This window comes from Hylobates moloch, unplaced genomic scaffold (assembly GCF_009828535.3).
Source record: "Hylobates moloch isolate HMO894 unplaced genomic scaffold, HMol_V3 SCAFFOLD_1, whole genome shotgun sequence".
Lineage (NCBI taxonomy): Eukaryota > Metazoa > Chordata > Mammalia > Primates > Hylobatidae > Hylobates > Hylobates moloch.
Genome location: NW_026652276.1, coordinates 14470079 through 14496185, shown reverse-complemented (window position 1 = coordinate 14496185; position 26107 = coordinate 14470079). Strand labels below are relative to the sequence as shown.

Genomic DNA, 26107 nt, shown 5'->3' with positions numbered 1-26107 from the left:
GCTCTGTGCTTTGCTGCTTAACATGGGAACTGTCCAGCAACAAGTCCTGACCACTGTTCAATGAGAAATACTTCAGAAGTGTAAACCTTGCTGTCATGGGTTTGTTGCACACAGTAGTGTGTACCACCTATAAAGGAAGAAACCTGAAGTTAATATAGTGAGTTGCTTTGTGTCTTTTATGCAAGAAAAATATGAATGCTGAAGACAGAGAGAGATTGGTGTGTGTTTACATATATTTATATACATATTAAATTCTCAGAAAACATTTTACCTTTAATACTTTCATAAATATATTAAAGTGGTAAATTTATCCTTACTATTAAAATAGGGTAAATGTATGCAATGATACCAGTTTAAAAACTTGTAAACTAAAATATGTAGTTGATTGTTTTACATACAATATAAAAGAAAAAACATGAAAATAAATCTAAATGATGCAGGCTAGATGTTCCAGAAGATGGAAAACTTACTTTATGTTTTTGGATCCTCTCTATCAGATCTGATGAACTGTTCCTGGAAAAATTTATTTAGAAATCAGTTAATGTCTGTGGTCTATCATACTGCTTATATGTTCACAAATAAATTTTTGACCAAGACCTTAACTGTTACAGTGGCATTATTATTGTTTCCAGAGGCATCCAGTGGCTTGCTTCTATGTGAACAGCTCTGTATGTCTTCTGCAGGATACAGAGTGAGCAACACTCATAAGGTGCAGACCCAGAATGTGTCTGCAGGACTAGAAAATAGATATAAAGACTACACTTGTATTACTGCATGAGTCATTGGAGCAGGGAATGTTAGAGCCAGAAGGGAGCTCAGAAATTTTACGGGGGGGACATTAAATACATACATACATACACACACACACGCATGCATGTGTAAGTGTGCAGTTACCCCGAATCACAAAGCTAAATATTTACAGCCATAAAATATTTCTAAAGTGGCCGGGCGCAGTGGCTCATGCCTGTAATCCCAGCACTTTGGGAGTCCGAGGTGGGCGGATCACTTGAGGTCAGGAGTTCGAGACCAGCCTGGCCAACATGGCAAAACCCCATCTCTACTAAAAATACAAAAATTAGCCAGGCATTATGGTGCATGCCTGTAGTCCCAGCTACTTGGGAGGCTGAGGTAGGAGAATCACTCGAACCAGGGAGGCAGAGGCTGCAGTGAGCTGAGATCGCACCACTATAATCCAGCCTGGAAGACAGAGGGAGACTCCATCTTAAAAATGTATATATATTTCTGAAGTTAGTAGGGGAAAACATTTGTGGGTTAATTCATTCATTCATTCATTTATTCATACACAGGCAGAAGAGGTAAAACGGGGCCAAAGGGAGACCCAGGAATTCCTGGCTTGGATAGATCAGGATCTCCTGGAGAAACTGGATCACCAGGAATGCCAGGTCATCAAGGCGAGATGGGACCACCGGGTCAAAAAGGATATCCAGGAAATCCGGGAATTTTAGGGCCACCAGGTATCCTTTTTTGTGTTTCTATTTTTCTTTTTCTTTCCTCTTCCTCTTAAGGTGGCTCTGTCAACTGTACATAGGCATACACTTTTGACTCTATGGTTTTACTTAATATAAGGTTTTCCTTCTAAATTATTTGTAAGAAACCAGGGGCCATGGTACAGGGAAACGGTGGTGGCGGGATGAACAATTACCCAGAATGTGGCTATTTTTGCTGTGTAATCCTTTTTACATACGACTACTATAATATGTTTGCTAGTATTTTGTTGAGAATTTTTGCATTTATATTGAGAAGGGATATTGGTCTGTAGTGTTCTTGTGATGTCTTTGGTTTTGGTGTCAAGAGTAATGCTGGTCTGATGGAACAAGCTGGGAAGTGTTTCCTCCTCTTGTATTTTCTGGAACAGTTTGTGAAGAATTGATGCTGTTTAAACATTTGGTAGAATTCACCAGTGAAGTTATGTGGGTCTGAGCATTTCTTTTTGGGAAGTCTCTAAATGACTAATTCAATCTCTTCATTTCTTGTAGGTATATTCAGGTTTTCTGTTTCTTCTGGAGTCAGTTTTGGTATTCTGTTTCTCTAGAAACTTGTCCATTTTGTATAAGTTATCTGATTTGTTGTTGTTGTTCATCATATTTCTGTATAATTGTTTTAATTTCATGGCTATGTTTATTGTTTATATGTTTGGGGAGAATATTCTGTTCCCTCATGGCATAAGGACCTCACTGATCTCCCCTCTGGAAAAGAGCCTAAAACAACTTAATTGACACATTATCCTTTCATTCATCTTATTGGGCAACTATCACATGCCAGCATTCTTCTAGGCCCTAGAGACACATCAGTCAGTGGACAAGTCTCCCCTTCTCATAGTAGAGGAGCACTAATAGAAATATTTAAAATCTAAGTTCAATTTGAGACAAGTGTTATGAAGAAAATAAAGTGAAGGGATAGAATAGAAAGTGACTGGTCAGGGGCAGGGAGGATGGAATGCTCCAAAACTTCCACATATTCTATCCTCATCCATGAATATGATTTGCTACCAATCACTTCCACATAGATGAGTTTAAAAGACCATTTACCAACCCATCTCCTAGACTAATACAGAAATTGTACTATGTACAGAGGCCATTTTTTTCAACTCCCAATCTCTGCTTCTAAGTATAATTTATTTTAGTATATGGAATATTTTGCTTTTCTCACTCTGTACAACACATGCTGCTTTGTGTTAATTTGTTTCCATAGGTGAAGATGGAGTGGTTGGGATGATGGGCTTTCCTGGAGCCATTGGCCCTCTGGGGCCCCCTGGGAACCCAGGCACGCCAGGGCAGAGGGGTAAGTGATGGAGTGCCTTTCTAAATAGCAGGAAGCATAAACAATGTTCATTTATTTCGCAGCAAAAAAAGTTATGTTTCACTGGAGGGAAAAATAATTCTGAGAGAGCAACAGTATTTGATTTTGCTGTTTTCTGTGTTCCTTTTTTCCATTTGAACGGAATCCTGTTTTCTCCCTGCAGGCTTACACCACTACCCTTATGAGGCTGCCTGCCTGGGGAAACTATTTATCAAGTTCTGAGCACTGTTAGCCATTTTTGTTTGATTTGTTCTGTTTTATCGTAAGCATTGCCAACTTTTTAATCCCTATGAACTACTTGAAGAATTAAGGACCTGATGTTATTACTCCGTCTTTTAGGGAGCCCTGGAATTCCAGGAGTAAAGGGCCAGAGAGGAACCCCAGGAGCCAAGGGGGAACAAGGGGATAAAGGAAATCCCGGGCCTTCTCAGATATCCCACGTAATAGGGGACAAAGGAGAACCAGGTCTCAAAGGTAAAGAATTGCTTGTTTGGAATCAGGACATCAGAGCTGATTCTCGGGCTAATAAATTATCCAGGCAAATCCCTTTAGTTGACAAATAAGGACAATGAGGGCCAGTGTTTAGTTACCTGCCTGTCACACAGCCAGTTGGTGGTTGAGCAGGCACTAGAACTGAGTCACCTTCCACGATATGTTGCCTCCTCGATGCGTAATATTTTTATTTCTAAGTTAATTCTGCATTTTCATTTGCTATATTTAAATCGTCATCAGTCAGTTTTTAAATTATAAGCCTCAAAACTCCCTCTTTGCCAAGTATAGGGAAAATTAAACCCTTAAAAAATTCCCCATTAAAAAACTTTTCTGGCTGATGTTGAAATCTCCATCTCAAATTCAACTTTATTGTGTAGACTACCAGGATAATATTTTCTGATTCCGTCTAAAAACTTCTTCTCCTGTTCAAAATCCTTTGGAGAATAATTACTAAAAAGAAATGCTTCAACGAAAATATAACCCTTTAGAAAGACTGTTGTTAGATGTAGCTATTAGGCTAAAATTCAAACCCATTCACATTATTTCAAGTTATTTGGGCCCTTTTTATGGTAGTTTTCGTGATATGATCAATACAACCAATATAAAACCAAATTTTCAGAAGCCCTCCCTTGCGGTCTTCTTGACCAAATGTAATCCCAAGCAACTTTAGAAAAACAGAGAACTGCTGGGTAAAATATTACATTTGCAGATCAGACTCTCATAGCAGGAAAGGAATAAAAGAAAAATGTATCACAGCAAGAAAGGAAAAAAGAAAAATGTGTTTGCAGTTGTAAAACCATGTTAAGTTTTGAGATATTTGAAATGACTTTTGAGAAATGAGACTGTATTCAACAAATATTTACATGCGTGGCACATAAGGATGTAACAAACCTTCACATGTACTGCCAAACCTAAAAAAAAAAAATTACTCTGCACAGGGTGCTGTAGACCACAATATAAAGGCTGACTAACTGGCAAGTTAGGAAGTAAAGGCTTTCTGTGTAGTCCTCATCTAACCTGGTGTTGAAGAGACACTTTAGTTCTGGTACAAAAAGAATATTGCATTTCATTTTTAGCAATGAAAAAGAAAGTAATGTGACTTTTATAAAACTCTGCTAGGACTAGTCTAAGCCAAGATATGAAAAAAAAAAAAAAATACTGGCACCAATCTCCAGTCCTCATAAACTGTGTACATAGACACCACTTCACTAGACTATTTTAGATTATTTAAGTAGTGTTAGGAACATTTTGGAAAAAATATGAATAGCATATCTCTGCCTACATAAGCAGAAATTTGGCTCTCACAGTATAAATGCGCAGTGAGTACTAATTTGCAATTGAAGAATTCCTTTTGTAAAGTACAGAAGGACACATGCTATGGGGCTATTTCTATGTTTCCAACAAAACTCTTTTACTCACCCTAAGTAGAGTATGCATCGAGGCTATTCTGTATTGTTTTCTTTAGGCTTTTCAAATGCATAACCAAGGGACACAGATTGAAGAAGAACAATAAAAAAAGAACCTGTATCTAGGCCTCCCTAATTTCAATATGATCCTTTTTTTTTCTAAATCTGAATTTCTGACTTAAAGCTATTCACTTCAAATGTGGAAGAGATATTGAATATACAGAGAAGCACAATAACAAGTCACTATCCTCTCCACAAGGACTCTGCGTGGCAGACTTAGGCATATGTAGAAAAAGACAATAAAGAACGCAAGGTGCAAATTAGTATGCTATATTATTTAACAACGACCTAAGTAGCATTTACCATGTGCAGGTACTGTTCCAAGTTTTACAACTATTGACTCATTTAATCCTCACAATAACCCTAGGAGTAGGCTGGGCATGGTGGCTCACAGCTATAATCCCAGTATTTTGGGAGGCCAAGGCGGGTGGATCACCTGAGGTCAGGAGTTCGAGACCAGCCCGGCCAACATGGCAAAACCCTGTCTCCACTAAAAATACAAAAATTAGCCGGGGGCAGAGGGAGCCTGTAATTCCAGCTAGTCAGGAGGCTGAGGCAGGAGAATCACTTGAACCTAGGATGCAGAGGTTGCAATGAGCTGAGATTGTGCCACTGTACTCCAGCCTGGGCAACAGAGTGAGGCTCTGTCTCAAAAAATAAATAAACACATAACCCTAGGAGTAGGTACTACTATTGCAATCATCCCATTTTACATGTGGGGAAATAGGGAGGTCAAGTTACTTGCCCAATGTCACTCTGATAGGAAATGGCAGAGATGGGCCTCACACTTGGCCTCCTCACTGTGCTGCCAGAGCTCTGTAGGAGTTGAGGGAAGTAGAAAATACAGCAACTAAGATAGTCAGTGAAACCTCCATGAAAGAGGATTTAAATGTTGAATAAGATTCAGATGAACAAATAAAATTCTTGGCTTAAAATCTTTCCAAGGTTCCCTGTGCTTTGAGAAGTGAAACTTCTTAGACTGACATACAAGTTTATTCACCACTTGCACTTGGCCTGTCTCCCCAGCCACAAGACATTTATGTACTCAATAATTACCTTTTACTTAATAATACCTATGGACTAGGCATTTTGCTATGTCTTGATTATACAGAGGTGAACAAAGCAGACTTTAGTTTCCTAGTCATGATGAAAGTTACAGTTTAGTGGGGGAAAGAGACATAATGGGTCCATAAACATTTTCCATTTAGGCTAGGTAGTAAGTATCTTACGCTTTGTGGCTCACATATGCGCCCTGTTGTATATTCTTCTTTGCTTTTGTTTTTAACAACCTTTTAAAAATGTAAAAACTGCCCGGCGTGGTGGCTTACGCCTGTAATCCCAACACTTTGGGAGGTGAGGCGGGTGGATCATGAGGTCAAGAGATCGAGACCATCCTGGCCAACATAGTGAAACCCAGACTCTACTAAAAATACAAAAATTAGCTGGGCATGGTGGCACACACCTGTAATCCCAGCTACTTGGGAGGCTGAGGTAGGAGAATCACTTGAACCCGGAAGGCGGAGGTTGCAATGACCCGAGATTGTGCCACTGCACTCCAGCATGGCGACAAAGCGAGACTCCATCTCAAAAAAAAAAAAGTAAAACCCGTCTTTAAAGCCATACAAAACCAAGCCAGATTCAGCCTGAAAGCTGTATTTTGCCAGCCCCTAAAAAACTGAAGTAAACAAACAGACTAAACAGTATATATCTTTTTAGATTGCAATCAATGACATAAAAGGAAAAAACAAAGGTTGTAAAACAAAACAATCTAACTCCCTGATACGCATCACTCCTTTCTACATGCTATTTTACTGTCTGGGAATCCTGTCTCGTTCCAGACCTTCTTCACCCAATTAGTTTTCATTTGGTCTTCAAGACTGAGCTAAAAAATACCACCTCTTCCAGGAATTCTTCCCTGTAGCATATTGTGCCCAACTCTAGTATAGAGTTTATCTGCCTGGATGATAATTATTTGTTTACTTGGCTGTCTCCCCAGTTAAACACTAAAAACTTGGGGAAAGAGAACATGGTGATTTATCTCTCTGGTGCTCAGCACAAGATCTATTTATTAATTAGATGCTCCATCCATATGTTAATGAATAAGTCCATATGCAGGAAAAGAGCCAAAGGAAGTGAATCTGCTTGAGAAAAAGCACAAAGGCAGGCTGTAGACAGATTGCAGAATGCTTCATGCTGCCGAAAGAGTTTGCAATTTACTCTGTAGGTAATAGAGATTCAGTGACTATTTATTTATTTATTTTGAGACGGAGTCTCGCTCTGTCACCCCGACTGGAGTGTAAATGGTGTGATCTCGGCTCACTGCAACCTCCGCCTCCTAGGTTCAAGTGATTCTCTTGAACCTCCTAGGTTCAAGTGAATCTCAGCCTTCCAAGTAGCTGGGATTACAGGTGTGTGCCACCAAGCCAGCTACTTTTTATATTTTTAGTAGAGATGGGGTTTCACCATGTTGGCCAGGCTGGTCTTGAACTCCTGACCTCAAATGATGCACCCACCTCAGCCTCCCAAAGTGCTGGGATTACAGGTGTGAGCCACTGCACCTGGCCCAATGACTATTTATGAACAGGAGAAGAGTATGATCAAAGTCATGTTTTAGGGAAAATAGAATGGCTTCCTGGGACGTTTATGAGCTTTCCAGCTGTGCAGAACTGGATTCAAATCCAAGTGTTATTAACTGATTGACACTGTGATTCTGGCCTTTGACTTACCTAATACTTTATAAATTATAATTTTAATACATGGATTGAGAATAGAATCATCTAGATGAGAATACTGTAGTGGATAACACTTTGTCTTTACTATTAAGAAATGAAGAGGTATTTAGGCTGCTAATTCTTAAAATGTTGTTTTAAAGAGTACATATTAAGATCATTGCTAGTGTTCATTGAGGAATAACTTATGCCAGGCACTGTGCTAATAATGCTTGACACATATTATTGCATTTAATCCTCTTCTTTAAAAGATAGAAGCCCAAATCCGCCCATGCTCTTAACATATATGCTATGCTGTACTACAATAATATGCCATTGGTTTAAACCAGGATGTGGATGGGTCTGACAAAATTTTAACATGCATTTTTGATACCTGGTTTTTTGTCTTGGGTTTTTTTTTTTGAGATGGAGTCTCGCTCTGTTGCCCAGGCTGGAGTGCAGTGGCGTGATCTCAGCTCACTTCAACCTCTGTCTCCCAGGTTCAAGTGATTTTCCTGCCTCAGCCTCCCACGTAGCTGGGATTACAGGCACCCGCCACCACACCTGGCTAATTTTCTTGTTAATACCTGGTTTCTAACTTTAGGATTCGCAGGAAATCCAGGTGAGAAAGGAAACAGAGGTGTTCCAGGGATGCCAGGTTTAAAAGGCCTCAAAGGACTACCTGGACCAGCAGGACCACCAGGTACCGTTGATTCTCAAATAGAAAAATATCACATTTTACACTTTCCGACATCTAAAGTAATGAAAGTTGTTTCTAGGCTTACTGGGTTTAAGTATCAATTCTGTTCTGATCGTGTTCCAGCAGAAATTTGCTACTAAATTAACTAACAAGAAGGTGTTGATAGTTGGTGTGTCATTAACTAACATATATTAACCTACAAATAGTTCCATTTTGTCCTCGAAATTTCATTCTGAAATTGCTGATATGTTATAAATTATAATTGATCACTATATCACATATCAGAGATGAAAACTAGAGAATGCCTTAGAAGTTTTCAGGTTTGCATCTTTCTTTTTTAAAACAAGTAACTGAGTTTACAAAATAATTTTTAAATAATTAAAGTATCCCACCATTCCTACAACCACCTCAGTAACAAAATACATTACATGGCAATAACACTTCAGGATGCAGTTGGAAATATATTACCATATGGTTGCAGGAGCCCACTTTTTCCTGCTGGTGTTGGTCCAATGATGCTTTTAGTGTTTGAAACCCAGGTCTGCTAACAAGAATCTAACTTTCTTTAGTTTTACATGTTCTGGGTCCCTAGTTCCCTCTTATTTGAAGGAAAAAGGACAGCAAGACAAGTGCCTAAACCGGCTAGTCTGGCTGTTCTGGATTCATTTATGCATGCAAGCAACAAGTATTTATTAAACCCATACTATGTCCAGGAATTGTGCAGGGCAATAACTATTTATTTGTTCTCAAGGCCCCAGAGGAGATTTGGGCAGCATTGGGAATCCTGGAGAACCAGGACTACGTGGTATACCAGGAAGCATGGGGAACATGGGCATGCCAGGTAATGCATAAGGTCCTGTTATGAGCCCACAAGCTCATGATGGGTGAGGACTCCAGATTTTCTGTGTTGTGTACTGTTTTGGTTTTCCACTTGGTAGAAAGCTTATATTAAAAAACTAGATTTGCGGGGCCGGGCACTGTGGCTCATGCCTGTAATCCCAGCACTTTGGGAGGCCAAGGCAAGTGGATCACCTGAGGTCAGGAGTTTGAGAGCAGCCTGGCCAACATGGCGAAACCCCATCTCTACTAAAAACACACAAAAAATAGCTGGGCGTGGTGGCACACGCCTGTAGTCCCAGCTACTCGGGAGGCTGAGGCAGAAGAATCGCTTGAACCCAAGAGGCGGAGGTGGCATTGAGCTGAGGTCACGCCACTGCACTCCAGCATGGGCAACACAGTGAGACTCCATCTCAAAAAAAAACCAACAACAAAAAACTAGATTTCCTATTAGACAAACACACAGTGTGCAACTAGAATATGGGTGAGAACAAAATAAATATTGATGTTATATAATAATCAACCATTGTAACTACCTGATGCATTTGCAATTCTGAAAAAGCCATTCTTGGGAGAAAGCTTATACCAAAGTGAAAAGTAGAAAACTTCAAGATCCTCATGTTTATCTATTTTACTCGATGTTTTCCCCCTAATTTCAGGTTCTAAAGGAAAAAGGGGAACTTTGGGATTCCCAGGTCGAGCAGGAAGACCAGGCCTCCCAGGTATTCACGGTCTCCAGGGAGATAAGGGAGAGCCAGGTTATTCAGAAGGTACAAGGCCAGGACCACCGGGACCAACGGTATATAGGCCACTGAAATATTTACATTTTGGTGGTGGAGTGAGTGCCTTGAAAAATATCAACAAGTACCCAGATTCAGTGTGGGCAGAGAAAATTGCAACTATTACTATACTTTCAGACAGTTATTTGGATTTTTAAAATCCTATCTCCACAACTGAGGATGCTTATCTGTCACAGAGCTGTCAACTTCTGAAAGCCTCTTTCATTCACCAAGGAATTTCTCACACTGTCCCTGCAATTTAGGTGTGCTGCCAGAAGGAGGCAGTGATTACAGGCCCATACAATCAGATGGGACAGTGGGTTTTTTCTTGTGATACAAAGTGGCCCATTTCTGCTGTACTCATCTCAGACTTAGAAAAATAAATTTCCAAACCTTCTAATAAAAAACACTTGTCTTACAAAGACTAACAAAAGATACAAAATAAAATAACTTTACAGCATTATTAGAAAGCGAACAAAATCCTAAGATACATACACTTATCTTTCTTGTTTTAGAACTTTTTGTGTGTAATGGAATGGAAATACTTAACTTGTTTCAATGTTTTCAGCGTTTGTGCTCTGTCAAATTGAGGTTGGATGTTAAAGCCCTTACTACTGTATTATACAAAGCAGCAGCCAGATGTTTCAATAGGGCTCGGCTGCTTTCTTAGGTTTATTCTCTTCCCAATTTTTTGAGTACAGCTTTCACACTAAAAGCCAGAGATAGACCCCTAGAGAATGATTAATACAAGTTCCTATAAGCAGAGGTTACTAACATGGGATTCCATGGACCACTGGGAAAATCTATGGGATCCCAAGGAGCCCAGCAACCTTTTGAAACGAAATGCAAAATGTTTGAAAATGTTTTTGTAGGGGAGAGTCTATTTTTCTGATTTAGACTTTTAGATTTTCAACAGTATATGACTCCAACATATAAAAATTATTACTTAGGGAACCTTCTCCCTCTTTTTGGAGACAATAAAATGCCACCTTTCCTAAATATTTTCACTGGCTATATTCTCCAGTAGTAATTGCTAAAATAAGAAAAAAATTTAGACACTACACAGACCCAAGAAAGCAAGTGCTTATTACTTGGAGCACAGACAAATGTCTTTGTTCTTTATATTTAGATTAAGTCCTCAGAAAACCTGAGATTGCTTCCACTGAGATATTTGCTCATCGAGAAATCCTATTTGACTTCACACTCAATTAATTGATAGTTTCATCTAGATTTAAAGTTTTCACAGGTAACCACCAGAATAAATTTTTAGAACCGTGCATTGAACACAAAATGAGCTGGTTTTATCATGTCAGCAAAATGAGAGTAACAGAGTAGTATATTTTAATTGGCTACCATAGAAATTTTGTAAATCTTCATCAAACCTATATGTTCTGGTTTGTCATAAAACTGAAGTGAAGATTTAATGAACATTAAATCACTGGAAGGTTTTTAAAACATGTGATTGACATATTTGCATGCATAGTATGTGTAGGATACATCTTTATTTAGTCTGTTTCTTTCTTACTCCCAGCTACTCATCACAATTTGTAATTACATATTTGTGTGATTATTTAATATCTATCTCCTTACTGGTCTCTGAAGCTCCATGAAGGCAGGGACTGTGTATGTTATAAATCTATATAGGTTACCATTATATCCTGGTAAAAGCCGGCTTCCTAGGTATGCTACCAGTGCAGTCCTGTGCTAAGAAGGGCCTCCACACTTGGTCTGATGCTATGCTGTTGCTGTCTTCAAATTCACTTCAAAAAGTTTTAAGGGAAGCTACATTTTCATTTTGCACTGGGCTCCATAAACCATGTGGCCATCTTATTCCCAGCACCTATCACAGTGCTGGCAGATAGCAGATACTAAATACGAATTGACGAATGAATGAAAAAATTAGTGAATAAAGTTTATGCTGAATTCTAACCACATATCCTGCTTATATGAGAATTTTAAAGGTATTTGACTACATTTAAGGGGGATCCAGGACTACCGGGTGATATGGGAAAGAAAGGAGAAATGGGGCAACCTGGCCCACCTGGACATTTGGGGCCTGCTGGACCTGAGGGAGCCCCTGGAAGTCCTGGAAGTCCTGGCCTCCCAGGTAAGGCTTGGGTTTACAATTCTAAAAGCTGGAAGCATTACTCAGAGTATAGCCCTCCTGAAATCACTGTGGTAAACAGAAAGCTATTTATACTTTTATGCTGCAGTTGCTTTTATTCAACTTTAAACTTCAAATTCTAACACACTAAGAGAATTCATTAAGAGAGCCTAATTTTACTAATCAGCCCGTTTGGACTGAAATATAAAAATATGTTCCTATAAAAAACACTTTTGAAGAACTGCCTCAACAAATTCAGCCCAAGGATACAAAATGTTAGCCATTGTACAATCATAATGTTTGTATTAGTTTGTCCAGGCTTCCATAGTGAATTCCACAGACTAGGTGGCTTAAACTACACTTGATGTTAGCCAAAAGGCTGAGAAGCAATTAGGTGGCTTAAACTACAGACGTTTATTTTCTCACAGTTCCAGCAGCTCCGAGTCTGTGATCAAGCTGTCAGCAGCGTTGGTTTCTTCTGGGGCCCCTGTTCTTGGCTTGTGGATGGCTATCTTCTTCCAGTGTTTTCCAAGCGTCTTAATCTTCTTTTCTTATAAAGACACCACTCATATTGGATTAGGGCCCACCCTACTGACCTCATTTTAATTTAATTACCTCTTTACCAGCCCTATCCCCAAATACAGAGTCATGTTCTGAAGTACTGAAGGTTAGGACTTCAACATATGAATTTGGGGACAACACAATTCAAACTACAACACTGTGTTGTGACTCTTTTTCGGACCCATTTCTGGATTGAATTTTGGCTTTCTTGCTTATTAGCTTACAATTCAGGTTTAGGGTTTTGTTTTATTAAAAACAACTGTGAAACTACTGGGTTGCAGATTCAGGTCTTACTTAAATACAATAAACTACCTGTTCAAATATAGAAAGTTTCAATAAATTTGCATTTAACTCACAATTAAAATAAAATCACACATTGAGTGGTGCTTGTGGTTGGTGTACACACATCTTTGAAAGTGATTAGATACATCTCTGCAGTGGTTCTCCAGGAAAATAGCAGCCTGGACAAAACCATGGGGTGACCTTGCAACAAGAGAGCTTCCTTAAGGCCAGCGTGAGCATGGTTGACTATAAAAACAGACCGTTTCAGTCATCGTTGTAATCATTTATCTTTTGGTGATCTTTTTTCTTCCTTCCCCTCTCTTCATTTCCAGGAAAGCCAGGTCCTCATGGTGATTTGGGTTTTAAAGGAATCAAAGGCTTCCTGGGCCCTCCAGGAATCAAAGGCCCTCCAGGTTTCATTTTTATACTTTCTCTTTTTCCTTTTCATGTGGGAGGCACATTTTCTCCTGAGGTTTGGATTTCTGTAAACCTACTACTCTACAGAAGGTAGCTCCTAGTTACTCAGTATCCAGACAAAAATGCAAAAAAAAAAAATGGGGTTAGATATTTCTATCTATTTAATTCAAATACTTGGCAACCTATTCCAAACTGATAATCCTCATGATAATAGTAATCTGTATGTGGTTTTCCCTGGGAACATAGCTTCACATAGCTACAGTTCTGAAAAATAGCCTGTTTAACACAATTCCTCACATCTCCCTGGTATTCCCATTAGGACACTGGCAAGAAATAAATCCTCTTTTTGTATACCATAGTTTGGGGTTTTTTTTTTTTTTTCAGGTCTTCCAGGATTCCCAGGATCTCCTGGACCAATGGGTATAAGAGGTGACCAAGGACGTGATGGAATTCCTGGTCCAGCCGGAGAAAAGGGAGAAATGGGTACAACTTGCTCATTATCTTTGATCCATTAGTTTTATTTTGGATAGAATCATTAGTAACAGTGTAATCCTTTGCTGCTCTAAAGATTTTTCTCTGATAGAACTGGTTATCTTTAACATGTTTTCAGTGTGTACTAAACTTTTGTCATAGACATATAATGTAATGAAATTGACCAACTATTAACATGCCAAGATTATCTCTTTCAGGTTTATTGAGGGCCCCTCCAGGCCCAAGAGGGAACCCTGGTGCTCAAGGTAAGCAGTTCTTCTTCCCTGTCCTAATGTACACATTTTCAAGGAGAGAAAGCAGTTGAATATGCTTGAAATAGAAAGTAAGCTTAACCTAGTGAATTAAAGATGTTCCAATAGTAATATAGGATATTTATCATCTTGGTCTTCAATTTAAAATGTTTAATTATTATCATCACAACAAATAGGATGAATTAGAAACTGTAATTCAATTTTGGAATTTCCTACTAAGAAAGTCTTGAAAAGTAAAAAGGATTCTTCTGTATATGTCTTGCTGTTGTTAGCATGGTTTAAAGATACCACCTCCTAAAAGGCGAAGGTGGAACTGATGGGTTCTCAGTGAGCATCTGTCCCTGATGTTCTGAGACACAGGAGTAATCCGAATCCTTTCCCACCTGTATCTTCATAGGTCTGATTCCAACTCCCAGATCCAGCTTGCAGTCCATGCTATTGTTTATTAAAGGCAACCCAGAGAGTCTCTCAACATCTCAGACATGGCAGTTTACTGAACATGTCATTCAGAGTATTTACAAGTTTTTTGTTTGGCAGGCCGCAAGTCTGGATTTCTCACGTCAGTGCTTTACAAGATAAACAGTTTCTTTTAACTCTTTTCCATTTTCTAGTCAAACCTTCCAGGAGAAACGTCAGATTGTTTGCACATTTCATTGACCCGTCTCAGCCACGGGTCCTATGAATGGGAGCATTTCATTAGCAAAGAGGCCTAGCACACTGAAGGGCCCTAGTTATTGATGCTCATGCGAACCAGCAAAGAGCAGCTGGATGCCAATGAGAAACACAGTTGGGCAGGAACCACCTCTTCACAAAACAGTTAAAGTGTAAAAGTAGACAAGAGCTGTTCTCTCCCATTTGTTTCTTACTGGTTTGATTGTTCTTTTGGTTGAGCTCGGTCTTCCCACATCTCTCAGACCTCGCCTTTCTCAATGAGCACAAAGGTTCTTCCTGTTCCACAGTGTAGCTTTAGAATTGTGGTCAAAAGGAGAGTTGCTCTTCATGTTCCCAGGCTAACTCACAGTTTAACCATTTGGAATGAGAACACTAGCTTTTAACTGGAAATAAAATTTGGTATAAAACGGTCATACCTTAGGTTTAAAAGCCTTAAAACTAACAAATAGCCTAATTATGTAAGTGAATGATTATGCACCTCAATCCCTCTAGGATAACTAAATATGGAGAAGAGTTCATTGAGACTTGGAAGGTATGAATCCTTTTAATTAGTTTATTCTCCCAAATCCTAAAAAGAAATCATATTGCAGAGCATGTAATCATTTTAATGAACATGAAATATACAATCCAAGCCATGTTGGTGTTTCAGGTCATTGCCATGCAAACAGTATTACAAAGCTTGGAGTGAACTGAAGTCATCTAAGCACTTTCTTTTAAAAGTATAACTTACAGGCATTAAAAAGCTAAAGGATGTGAATAGACATAGGGCTAGATCGTCAATATTCATCAATTTTATTTTCATTGTAAGTCTTTACTATATAATAACTCCCCAAGCCCTCCCCTGAGCTATTAGCCTCCCTCTCCTTCTCCCTCTCCTTCTGCACATCTATCTTTTGTTTTCATGCCATCTACTGCTTCTAGAATAACACAGAGATGAGAAGAGGGAGACATTATCTTCAATTCATACAATATTTTTCATTCATGAATGTCAAAGCACAATTTCTTGAAGCTTTTCTAAGTTGAAAACTATTAGTATTAACTTGTGACCTTTTTTGGGGGTCTTTGGTAAATCCAAACCTCCTGCCACTAGTATTCCTATCATGGGGGATGTGTGGGGAAGTTAACTAAAGGACAGAATAAAGACTGCAATTGTGTTGCTCCTTTTTCTAGGTTTAGCTGGATAATACTTCAAATGCACACATCACTGCTACGCAGTTTAGCTTCTTGTGCTCTAATGGATTATCAGTGACTCAACAACGTCAACATGATTAAGTTCATCAGCTGATAATAACTGTGGCTTACATTTATATAACACTTTAGAGCTTATACCATGCTTTTATGTCTGTATGTTATCTCACTTGATCTGAAAGAATTAGCTAGAACAGGTACTACCTTCATTTTTAAAATAAGAAAATCGAAATTTATAATAGTAAGTAAATCTGAAGTGACTTTGCCAAGATCGGACAGCTAGTTGGAGACAGAGTCTCAGCTCAGTTTTTGTAGCTCTATATTGCATTTACCAGCAATATATTATAAAATATATATTTTAGAAATATATATTCTGAATCTGAACACTTTTAAGCAAAGTACCTACATTATTAAAGATAGCCAAGAGCTCTAACCCAACCATATGGGCATTAAAGAAACTCATTAAGCCTTCTTCTTTGCAGGAGCTAAAGGAGACAGGGGAGCCCCAGGTTTTCCTGGCCTCCCGGGCAGAAAAGGGGCCAAGGGAGATGCTGGGCCTCGAGGTCCCACAGGCATAGAAGGATTCCCAGGGCCACCAGGTCTGCCCGGTGCAATTATCCCTGGCCAGAAAGGAAATCATGGTCCACGAGGCTCAAGAGGAAGCCCAGGTAGAGGGTTTACTTTTAAATAGTATAAAAGAATAAAAATCATGTTTGACTTCAAAAGTTTTCAACCTCCTCCCCATGTTACCTTGTTGCTGCTTCTTTCCCTGTGGTCATCTCCATTCCCCCCCTACCCATGGTTCCCACACCCGGCAGTTGTCAAGGCAGGGTAGCCTGTTTGAGGGAGGCATAGTCAATAAATTAATGAGCCTGGCTGGACACAGTGGCTTATGCCTGTAATCCCAGCACTTTGGTAGGCCAAGGCGGGTGGATCACTTGAGGTCAGGAGTTCAAGACTAGCCTGGCCAACATGGTGAAACCCTGTCTCTACTAAAAATACAAAAATTAGCCAGTCTTGCTTGGTGGTGTGTGCCTGTAATCCCAGCTACTCAGGAGGCTGAGATGGGAGAACTGCTTAAACCTGGGAGGCAGAGGCTGCAGTCAGCTGAGATTGTGCCGCTGCACTCCAGCCTGGGCAACAGAACAAAACTGTATCAAAAAAAAAAAAAAAATTAGCCTAAAAGACAGTGATGCATTCATTCAACTCTATTTGTTGAATCCCTAGAGCTGGGCTAGGCTCTAGTGAAGCAGGCACAGACCTTGCTGTAACAGACCCTCATTGGGGAGAAGCAGATCCTGCTGGTGGGTGCCAGGTGCTTCGCTGGCATCATCTTATCCTGTCTTTACCACAATCCCATTACACGCTCCAGGGGAAAGAATGTTTGTGGTAATGCTAAGTGAAGGGTTTATACTTCATTAGAAACAATCACTGATAGGTAGAACCTTCCAAGCTCCCTGGCTGGCAATACTGACAGACTTTTCATGAATTCAGGTGAGCCTGGTGCCCCTGGACCTCCAGGGAGTCATGTAATAGGCATAAAAGGAGACAAAGGGTCTATGGGCCACCCTGGCCCGCAAGGTCCACCTGGAACTGTAGGAGACATGGGACCACCAGGTCATCTGGTGAGTATGCATAATTATTTTGACTCATTAGTAATTCAATATCAACTTATTATAATTATTCTTATATTGTATAGTATATCATATATTGTCGATGTTGTTAACTGTATTAGTCCATTCTCATGCTGTTAATAAAGACATACCCAAGACTGGGTAATTTATAAAGAAAAGAGGTTTAATTGACTCACAATTCTGCATGGCTGGGGAGACCTCAAGAAACTTATAATCATGGCAGAAGGCACCTCTTCACACTGCAACAGGAGACAGAATGAGTGCCAAGCAAAGGGGGAAGCCCCTTATAAAACCATCAGATCGGCTGGGCGCGGTGGCTCACGCCTGTAATCCCAGCACTTTGGGAGGTGGAGGCAGGCGGATCACGAGGTCAGGAGATGGAGACCATCCTGGCTAACACTGTGAAACCCCGTCTCTACTAAAAATACAAAAAATTAGCCCGGCATGGTGGCGGGCGCCTGTAGTCCCAGCTACTCAGGAGGCTGAGGCAGAATGGCGTGAACCCAGGAGGCAGAGCTTGCAGTGAGCCGAGATAGCACCACTGCAATCCAGCCTGGGCGACAGTGAGACTCCGTCAAAAACAAAAACAAACAAAAAAAACCATCAGATCTTATGAGAACTCACTCACTACCATGAGAATGGCATGGGGGAACCACCCCTATGATTCAATTACCTCCCACTGGGTCCTTCCCAGGACATGTGGGGATTATAGGAACTACAATTCAAGATGAGATTTTAGTGGGGACACAGCCAAGCCATATCATTAACATTGACTTATCGTTAATACAAGAATACTGTTATACTCTTATAAATTAATTGCCAGATCAGATGGGCCTGGAGGCAGCAAAAATTTACAATTTTTGATGCATCTGTGCAGTGCGCCTAAGGGAACACAGTCCAGAAGTTTCTGAAAATCAAAAAATCTTCAGAGTTGGAATGATTTGGCCTCTAAGAGGCCTCCAAAACTTTGGTCTGTATGGGACTCACCTCTACAGCATTCCAGATCCTTGCTTATTTAGACCTTGAACAAGTCCAAGATTCCATAATCTTCAAAAAGCAGCTGGGAGTTCAGAATCACTCTAAATGACATTGTCACTTTTTCCTCTACTTATATGCTTCTGAAGTTTTCTGTGTTCCCCTGTAAATGCCTATTTATTTTCTGCCCCCCAAATGCCTGCCAATGTTTCTAAATAACTGCCATTTCTTTCCAATTATTTTATTCCTGGATAAATACTTGGTTCTTTCAAATTCAGTTTAACCATTTAACAGCCTTGCCTCTATACTGAATGCACCCTAGTTTGTCAGTATCACCCTAAAAAATATAGCCTCTGGAATGAACGCCCTCCAGAAGAAGTCAATACCCCAGTGAGTGGCTAAAGGACAGAAGGGTCTGCTGTCCGGAACATCACCATTTTAGGAATCAGACCTAAAATTCCACTTGGGCCATTGGGCTGACCTGCCTGTATCCGCACTGTGCTTATAATCAACTAAAGCCCATGGGCCTTCTCCTCACGCGTGCTACTAAGTTTTCTCCATTATTTCTTGCCTAGCTTGTTGCTGTTGATGTTTATTTGAGACTTAAGTGTAGAACTTTTACATTTATCAATCTTAGACATCATCTTATTCATTTAGGCCTGTGCACCCAGCCTGCAATCTCTCAATTCATATTCTCTCTCTCAACACCACAGCCGTCGTCCCTAGCTTTCTCTTAGCAGCGTATTAGACAAGCTGACTCCTCTGTTTACATCAAATCCTTGGAGACAGATGTTGGATAGAGGAATGTGACTCAGGGATCATAACTGAATGTCTACTCTGTACCAATGGATAGAAAAACAAAAAGTTACAGTCCTTTGCCCTAGAGGAGCCCACAATAAAGTGAGGGTGATAGACACAGAGACGGCCATTTTCACACCGTGTGGTAGGAAGAATGCAGGGGGCTGTGAGGACACAGAGGAAGGGTATTTAATCCAGACTGTAGAGGGAAGGTGCTCAGGAAAGGTCCCTCCCCGAGGACATTGATGCCTGGCCTGAGTCTTGAAAGATGCATAGGAGTTATCCAAGAAAATAAGAAAAGCAGAGGTATGGGTCGGGTGCAGGAAAGGAGCTTTCTGAGAAAAATGACAATGGGTGTGTGTGAGTGACACACACACAACTCTATTACTGCAGCTGAGGTGGGAATGGGGACACTTTGGGAGGAGTCTGGAGGGCTAAGCAGGAGTCAGGTAATGGAGTTCTGGTTTTCTAGACTAAGAAGAGGGAGGACATCATTTGCTGATCCAAGAAACACTTCCAAAGCAGCTCTTTGTGCCCATAGTTTGCTCTCTACCAAAGCTGGAATTAATCCCTTAATGAACTGCCTTTTGATGTGGCTATTCACCAAGCTTTAAATCTATCCTTGTTGCTCTATGCAGCAGCCATTTTGTCCACAAAAATATGGTAGAGAGAGCTACCATGGCACATGGCACAGCTCTCTCTACCATGTAAATCGTCAATGTATTTACACTGACAATTCATACGTAAATACAGAACATCTACGGTATAACTCATTTTGCCCTCTACTAACGTCATCAGTGATGCATAATGAGGTACTTTGCCATAGCTCATTGTTAGGAATCGCTCTTAGGCTCTCTTGGTATTTGATTTCCAGAATCTACCTTTAAAAGTTTTTTTTTTTTTTTTTTGAAAAATGACTGATTTGCCCATCTTCAGTCTGTAGGTATCTCTCATGTTCCCCATGATTCTTTGAAAGTTGCCAATTTGATCCATGGTTACATCTAAAGACCTTCCAAGGACACTGGGATGTATAAAGCTTGGTTTGGAAACATGATCTTACTTAACTCCTCTGGTGATTTCATGGTCATTCATAGGCTTCTACACTTACAGTTGAAAGATAATTCTTGATGGATGTCTCAACTGGCTTGGGGCCTTTAACAGCTCCCTCCTGCTGCCAGGGATAACCCTGGCAACATGCCCTTTTTCATAGTTACCTTCGCCTCAAGAGAACAGGCAGACATCAGAAGCCAGCAAGTCCTTGACCAGATGGTTCTGTTTTCTCTCTCTCCTTTTTTAATAACACTTTATCCAGGCAATCAGATGGTTCCTTCTTTGGTCTTCTTGCTCTAAAGATAGCTGGTTCAAAGCCAGTTTTATTCTTGGCACTTTTCACAACCTTCAAAGCCCATTATTCTCAGGTAATAGCATTATCTCAATTCATATGGACAGTATGAAAGTAGATTTAGCATACATTTTGACAAATAGCTCTTTTCAGAAGTCCTGCTCCCTCCTGCCTCCTTCTATGGCTTTGCTTGAGCATCTCCTGGCTATAAGACCAGTTCATGTGAGCCTCACAAGAAGAGAGCACCTCCTTCCTACTTAGACTGTTGCATCCTTGTCAAATATGCCTGTCAAATACTCTCTCTTGACAACTCCTGTACACTCCCATCCCTGGACATTACTTCTCCTACCATCATGATCAAGAGTAATTTATGGCTCTGCTAGCTTAGTTAGAATGATGCTTGGGTGCTGTAACTCAACAATGGTTTTGTTGTCTTTGCAACAATTATAAATACAGATTACAATTTTCATTCTGGGCCAGGCACGGTAGCTCACTACTATAATCCCAGCACTTTGGGAGGCCGAGATGGGCAGATCATTTGAGGTCAGGAGGTCGAGACCAGCTGGGCCAACATGGCAAAAACTGTCTCTACTCAAAATACAAAAATTAGCCAGGTGTGGTGGTGCATGCCTATAATCTCAGCTACTTGGGAGGCTGAGGCATGAGAATTACTTGAATGTGGGAGGCAGAGGTTGCAGCAAGCCAAGATCATGCCACTGCACTCCAGTCTGGACGACAAAATGAGATTCTGCTCCCCCCCCCCCAAAAAAAAAAAATCATTCTGGCAGTACTGGGCTACTCCATTTAGGACACAGAATATCCAGTTGAATCCAATACTAAAACAACATACACCAACATTAGAAGGCATGTTTGCTCTTGGGCTTAAGGGAAGCTTTTATTTTACTTTTAAAATGATAGTCTAAGGAAAGGTTCTAAGTGGCCAGAGGAGTTATAGCCTTGATTGAAAGATAAAAATGATGTCTGCTAACTTCAGCTTATTCTCACCCAACATAATATTATACCCTATTTGCATTTTTAAAAAACTGCTGTAAATTTAGTGATTTTAAAAATTTGTTTTGGTTCTGCTCCCTTTATTTGAAATATAGGGAGCACCAGGTACTCCAGGTCTTCCAGGACTCAGAGGTGATCCTGGATTCCAGGGGTTTCCAGGCGTGAAAGGTACTGTTTTTGTGCATTGCTCTTTATATGCAAATACCATAACCTCAATTCATATTTTAGGGCATACAAGTGTTTGCTGAAGTACAGACAGCTGGGGTTAGTACAAATGGGACCTCAATATGAGTGAAGTAGGAAGGCTCCACTACACTATTTCAAGATTCTTTAAAATAAAGTATTTCTCCAAATCAATGGCTCTTGGTAACCTTCTTTTATTTGTGTAAAAGACTGATTGGAAGAGAAGTCTTACCACTTTATTAGTTCACATCAAAGCAAATATTCTCTATGTGCTGAAGAGAACTCCTAACGTAACTAACTCTAGGCTATTAGTAAAGCTAGAGTAATAAGCTGAGAAAGTAGGTAACTACGACAACCAAGCAATATAATTCACCACATGGTAAAACAGGTTTTAATGTGACTTTGTATCTTACCGTAAATATCAAATTGGTTTCTGAACTCAAAAAGTGGACTCTTAGGGACCCTTCCCCTTCAATGTTAAAATACAAGTTCTTAATGCCTACTTCTGGAATATATTTCTTTACAGACTCATTAAGCACGACCTACTGGGTCCCAGTGACATGCTAAAACCTATGTGAACAAAATGAAATTGTAGCCCTTGTGACAGAACCCATGGGACACAGCCTCCAGGCACACTTCTAGTATTTGTCCTTAGAGTCAATCATCAACCCAAAGAATTAGGAAACCCATTGATCTAAGTGGAATCACACTGTATGTTTGTTTGTTTGTTTTTAGGAGAAAAGGGTAATCCTGGATTTCTAGGATCCACTGGACCTCCAGGACCAATTGGGCCAAAAGGACCACCTGGTAAATAAATGTCCTTACTATTGCTCTCAATGAAGAAAGGTAACGTATCCGTGAAGCCATCATCTTCTTCTTATGTTTATGTCAACAGGTGTACGTGGAGACCCTGGCACACTTCAGATTATCTCCCTTCCAGGAAGCCCAGGGCCACCTGGCACACCTGGAGAACCAGGGATGCAGGGAGAACCTGGGCCACCAGGGCCACCTGGAAACCTAGGTGTGGGACTGGCAGCATTGACTTGGATCACTAGGAAGTGGTTGAACCAAAATACCTGTAAACTGCTTTGGAAACAGCTGACACAACTTCACAGAAAATGTTGAACATGATAGTGGTTTTCACAATCAGTCTTAGGATTGAGCTCATTTTACCCCTGACCAGCAAATAAAAGACCTTGGAATCTATTGAAAGCTGTTGTACACAGTATAACTTGAACAAATACACTTTAGGGCAGCAATTTTTTTTTTAATTAAGGTAAAGGTATGTCTATCTCCTCTGACAACTGTCAGTCTTGGGGCTCTATTTCTAAATGATTGTCTGAATATACCTGAGTTCTGTGAATTTATACTTTTCTAACACTTTGTACTGCAAAGTATTAGGAAAAAATGATTTAGAAATCTTTTCAAAATGCTGGTGTTTGGAAATTGAACTGACCCCTCTACGTAAGCAGAGCATATTGTAATAGGCTTCTGAATGGAATGATTATGCCTTAAGTTTGTCTGAATCACCTGGGAGATAAAGATATTACTTATTAGTTTGATCAATTCAGGGACATAGTGAATTCTGGAAGAACATCAATCAAAATTGCAGCACAATTTTAAACTGCTGCATTTAGTATCCTCATAGTTCATTTTCGAGAGTCTTGTTTTCTGGGAAGAGGGGCTAACAAGTTAGGTGACTAATCATCCTAGCTTGCTCAGGACTGAGGATCTTCCCAGGATGCAGGACTTTCATTCCTGAAACTGAGAAGGTCCTGGGTTAACGGGATGGTTGGCCACCTTACCTTGCATCCTATATGATAAAATGCAATACAATGTTGGTTTTTGCCTAGGACCCTGTGGGCCAAGAGGTAAGCCAGGCAAGGATGGAAAACCAGGAACTCCTGGACCAGCTGGAGAAAAAGGCAACAAAGGTTCTAAAGGAGAGCCAGGTAAACCCCCAGCTTGTTTCCTCACTGAAGAGGTGCTATTTCGACATACAGAGAAGTCTTGTTCGAGTGAGTGACTATATGAGTTATCTAGGCCTTTGAGTTTATGTTGTTCAGATCAGACCAAAGGCCAAGGATCAAATGTTCATTTGGAAGATGAGAATCAAGAATTATTGGAACACACTATTTTTCCAACCTCTTAGCTGGTCAGATGGGCTCCAAACTGATGCACAGTTTAGCCCAAGGACAAATAGAACTAATAAATCGTATGGGTGTTCTTCTTTCAAAAAGGCCAATACCTGTTTTTAATAACTTATAGGAGTTGTTAGTTAATAATTATTATTTATAGGAGTGGTATATAAGTATGTAGCTAGAAAAATATTACCTTGGTATGAGTAGAAGAGCAACTTAGTATCCTTTTTTAAGAAATTTTAAGAAAGCCATCTTTTAAAAATGCCATTCTTCATGGTGGCGGGTGCCTGTAATCCCAGCTACTTGGGAGGCTGAGGCAGGAGGATCGCTTGAACCTGGGAGGCAGAGGTTGCAGGGAGCCAAGATCACACCACCGCACTCCAACCTGGGTGACAGAGGGAGACTCTGTCTCAAAAAAAAAAAAAAAGCCATTCTTGAATAGAATTCAACAATTCATGCGTGTCCTAAAAAGGGGCCTCTTAAATATAGTGTTTTATTCTGAAAATATGCTCTATGTGTCAGTTTGATACCTGGATCAACATCTACCTTCTGCAGACGTTTGAAAGCACTCTTCTGGACACTACCTCGATGTCCAAATCTTCTGTTTTTAGGATTGCTGACTTTGTTAAAGCAAGAAAGAATTCTAAATGTGCTTTCTGAATTTACTGACATATATTGTGCTCAGATCTACTATATTAAAATGGTAAAGACCGTAGACTGAAATTTTTAAAAATTCAAATATGATGTTAATATTATAATACTAATTGCATAATTACGTATGATTTAATATTGTCATGGGTGCACAGTAGAGTGCTATTAATCATTCAGCTTTCCTTAAAGTGTGGTTTTTGAAGTGATAAACCATTCTTATTGATAATTCTATTAATTTAAAAATTTTAATGAGCAAGGCTTTAATACCCTAAGAATGGGGCAACAGCAAGAGCAAGGGCACTGCAATATAAATTTTGTTGAGAATTAATTAGCAATTAGACAGTTCAATGCTATGGAGGCCTCACAAGAATGACAAAGAGATCTAAGAGTCAAACTGCACTGGCATAAACTGATGGCCCCGGCCCCTTTCTTGGAGATACAGAAATGCCTTGGATATCACACATTTGTATAAACGCTCACTTCCAGTTCCTGCCCTGCTCAGCTAATCACTTTCCAATTCCTGTGCAGAGATCAGGAGACATCTTTTGTTTGGGGCCAACTATAGCCCCCTCTGAATGAGGGCAGGGGTTAGGAAACGAGAAAAACGTGTCTCCCCAATATATTAAAACCATGGCAACTTGGATTTTTCAAGTAAGACATCAGACTGGAGAATTTGGATGTGGCCTATTTTTAATTTCAAAAAACCACTCAAGGTCCCTGGAGGAGACAAGAGTGGGCAGAATTCAGAGAAAATTGAAAAAATAGATAATATTGGTGCTTTTACAAATTTCTGTGGAAAGTCCTGACTTCTGAGTCAGGACTAAACTGTGACCCTGCCTGACTCCCAGGGGCATGGATGTTTGCGGGCAACAAAACTACTTCCTGTAATGATGTAGGCCCAAAGTCTAACCGTCTCTGTTTTCTCTGTGATTCCTTAGGACCCTAGAGAGCCATGGCCCAAGTCTGGTTGGAGAGGGAGTCAGGGTACAGTGGCAGCAGAAATGGATGGGGGTGAGGAAATGGTAGCCAATGCCAATACCATAAATAATAGCTGTTCAATTAAAGAAAGGAGAAGGAAGTTCAAGAGGAATGGAAGAGAGGATAGCTCACTGGTCCTCATCTAGAACATGACAAGTGTGGATTAGCCTTGTTCTACTCCATACTCCAAAGTATAGAAAGTTTTTCTCCACAGAGAGAAAAATGTACAGAAACAATTTACTTTGTTTTTAACTCATATAAATAAAAGAAACTAACCCTTATTACAGTAAAAAAAAAAAAAAAAAGCCTTCTCTTCTTACTTGCCTTACAAATTGATCAAAACTTTCTTGAAGTTTGAACCTTTAAAAAGAGCTTTCAATGTTTTCTGCAATTGTTTATTGTAGACAATGTTGCAGTAATTTGTGGATTTATCAAAACCATAAGTAATTTTTTATTATCTACTTGAATAGACTAAGCTGTAGATATCTAATTTTTCCCCCATCACATTGTAGGAGGATTCATTCATTTATTCATAAAAAACATACATTAAGACCTACCAGATGCAGGCAGGCCACCGTGCCAGGCCTCACAGAGGAATTCAAAGATAAAGACCTGATCTCAAAAA

The 26107-nt window shown here is 40.0% G+C and overlaps 1 protein-coding gene and 1 long non-coding RNA gene across 2 annotated transcripts in view; one reads left to right on the top strand and one right to left on the bottom strand.

Annotated features, from left to right (window-relative positions):
• The window catches only part of COL4A3 (collagen type IV alpha 3 chain), a 127387-nt gene that overhangs the window by 93928 nt on the left and 7352 nt on the right, over positions 1 to 26107 (top strand). Inside the window, exons 32-47 of the mRNA XM_058437764.1 lie at positions 1308 to 1475; positions 2713 to 2802; positions 3160 to 3294; positions 8091 to 8189; positions 8938 to 9027; positions 9683 to 9822; positions 11783 to 11909; positions 13082 to 13162; positions 13551 to 13649; positions 13856 to 13903; positions 16252 to 16437; positions 17264 to 17394; positions 21625 to 21697; positions 22448 to 22519; positions 22608 to 22733; positions 23566 to 23664. Of these exons, the coding sequence (XP_058293747.1) occupies positions 1308 to 1475; positions 2713 to 2802; positions 3160 to 3294; positions 8091 to 8189; positions 8938 to 9027; positions 9683 to 9822; positions 11783 to 11909; positions 13082 to 13162; positions 13551 to 13649; positions 13856 to 13903; positions 16252 to 16437; positions 17264 to 17394; positions 21625 to 21697; positions 22448 to 22519; positions 22608 to 22733; positions 23566 to 23664 (1764 nt within the window). The remainder of the gene's footprint in view (positions 1 to 1307; positions 1476 to 2712; positions 2803 to 3159; positions 3295 to 8090; positions 8190 to 8937; positions 9028 to 9682; positions 9823 to 11782; positions 11910 to 13081; positions 13163 to 13550; positions 13650 to 13855; positions 13904 to 16251; positions 16438 to 17263; positions 17395 to 21624; positions 21698 to 22447; positions 22520 to 22607; positions 22734 to 23565; positions 23665 to 26107) is intronic.
• On the bottom strand, positions 93 to 24250 carry LOC131383302 (uncharacterized). The gene is made up of 3 exons (XR_009213236.1): positions 24047 to 24250; positions 471 to 513; positions 93 to 127 (listed from the first exon to the last, which is right to left on the bottom strand). It is a non-coding gene; the product is annotated as an uncharacterized LOC131383302 (long non-coding RNA).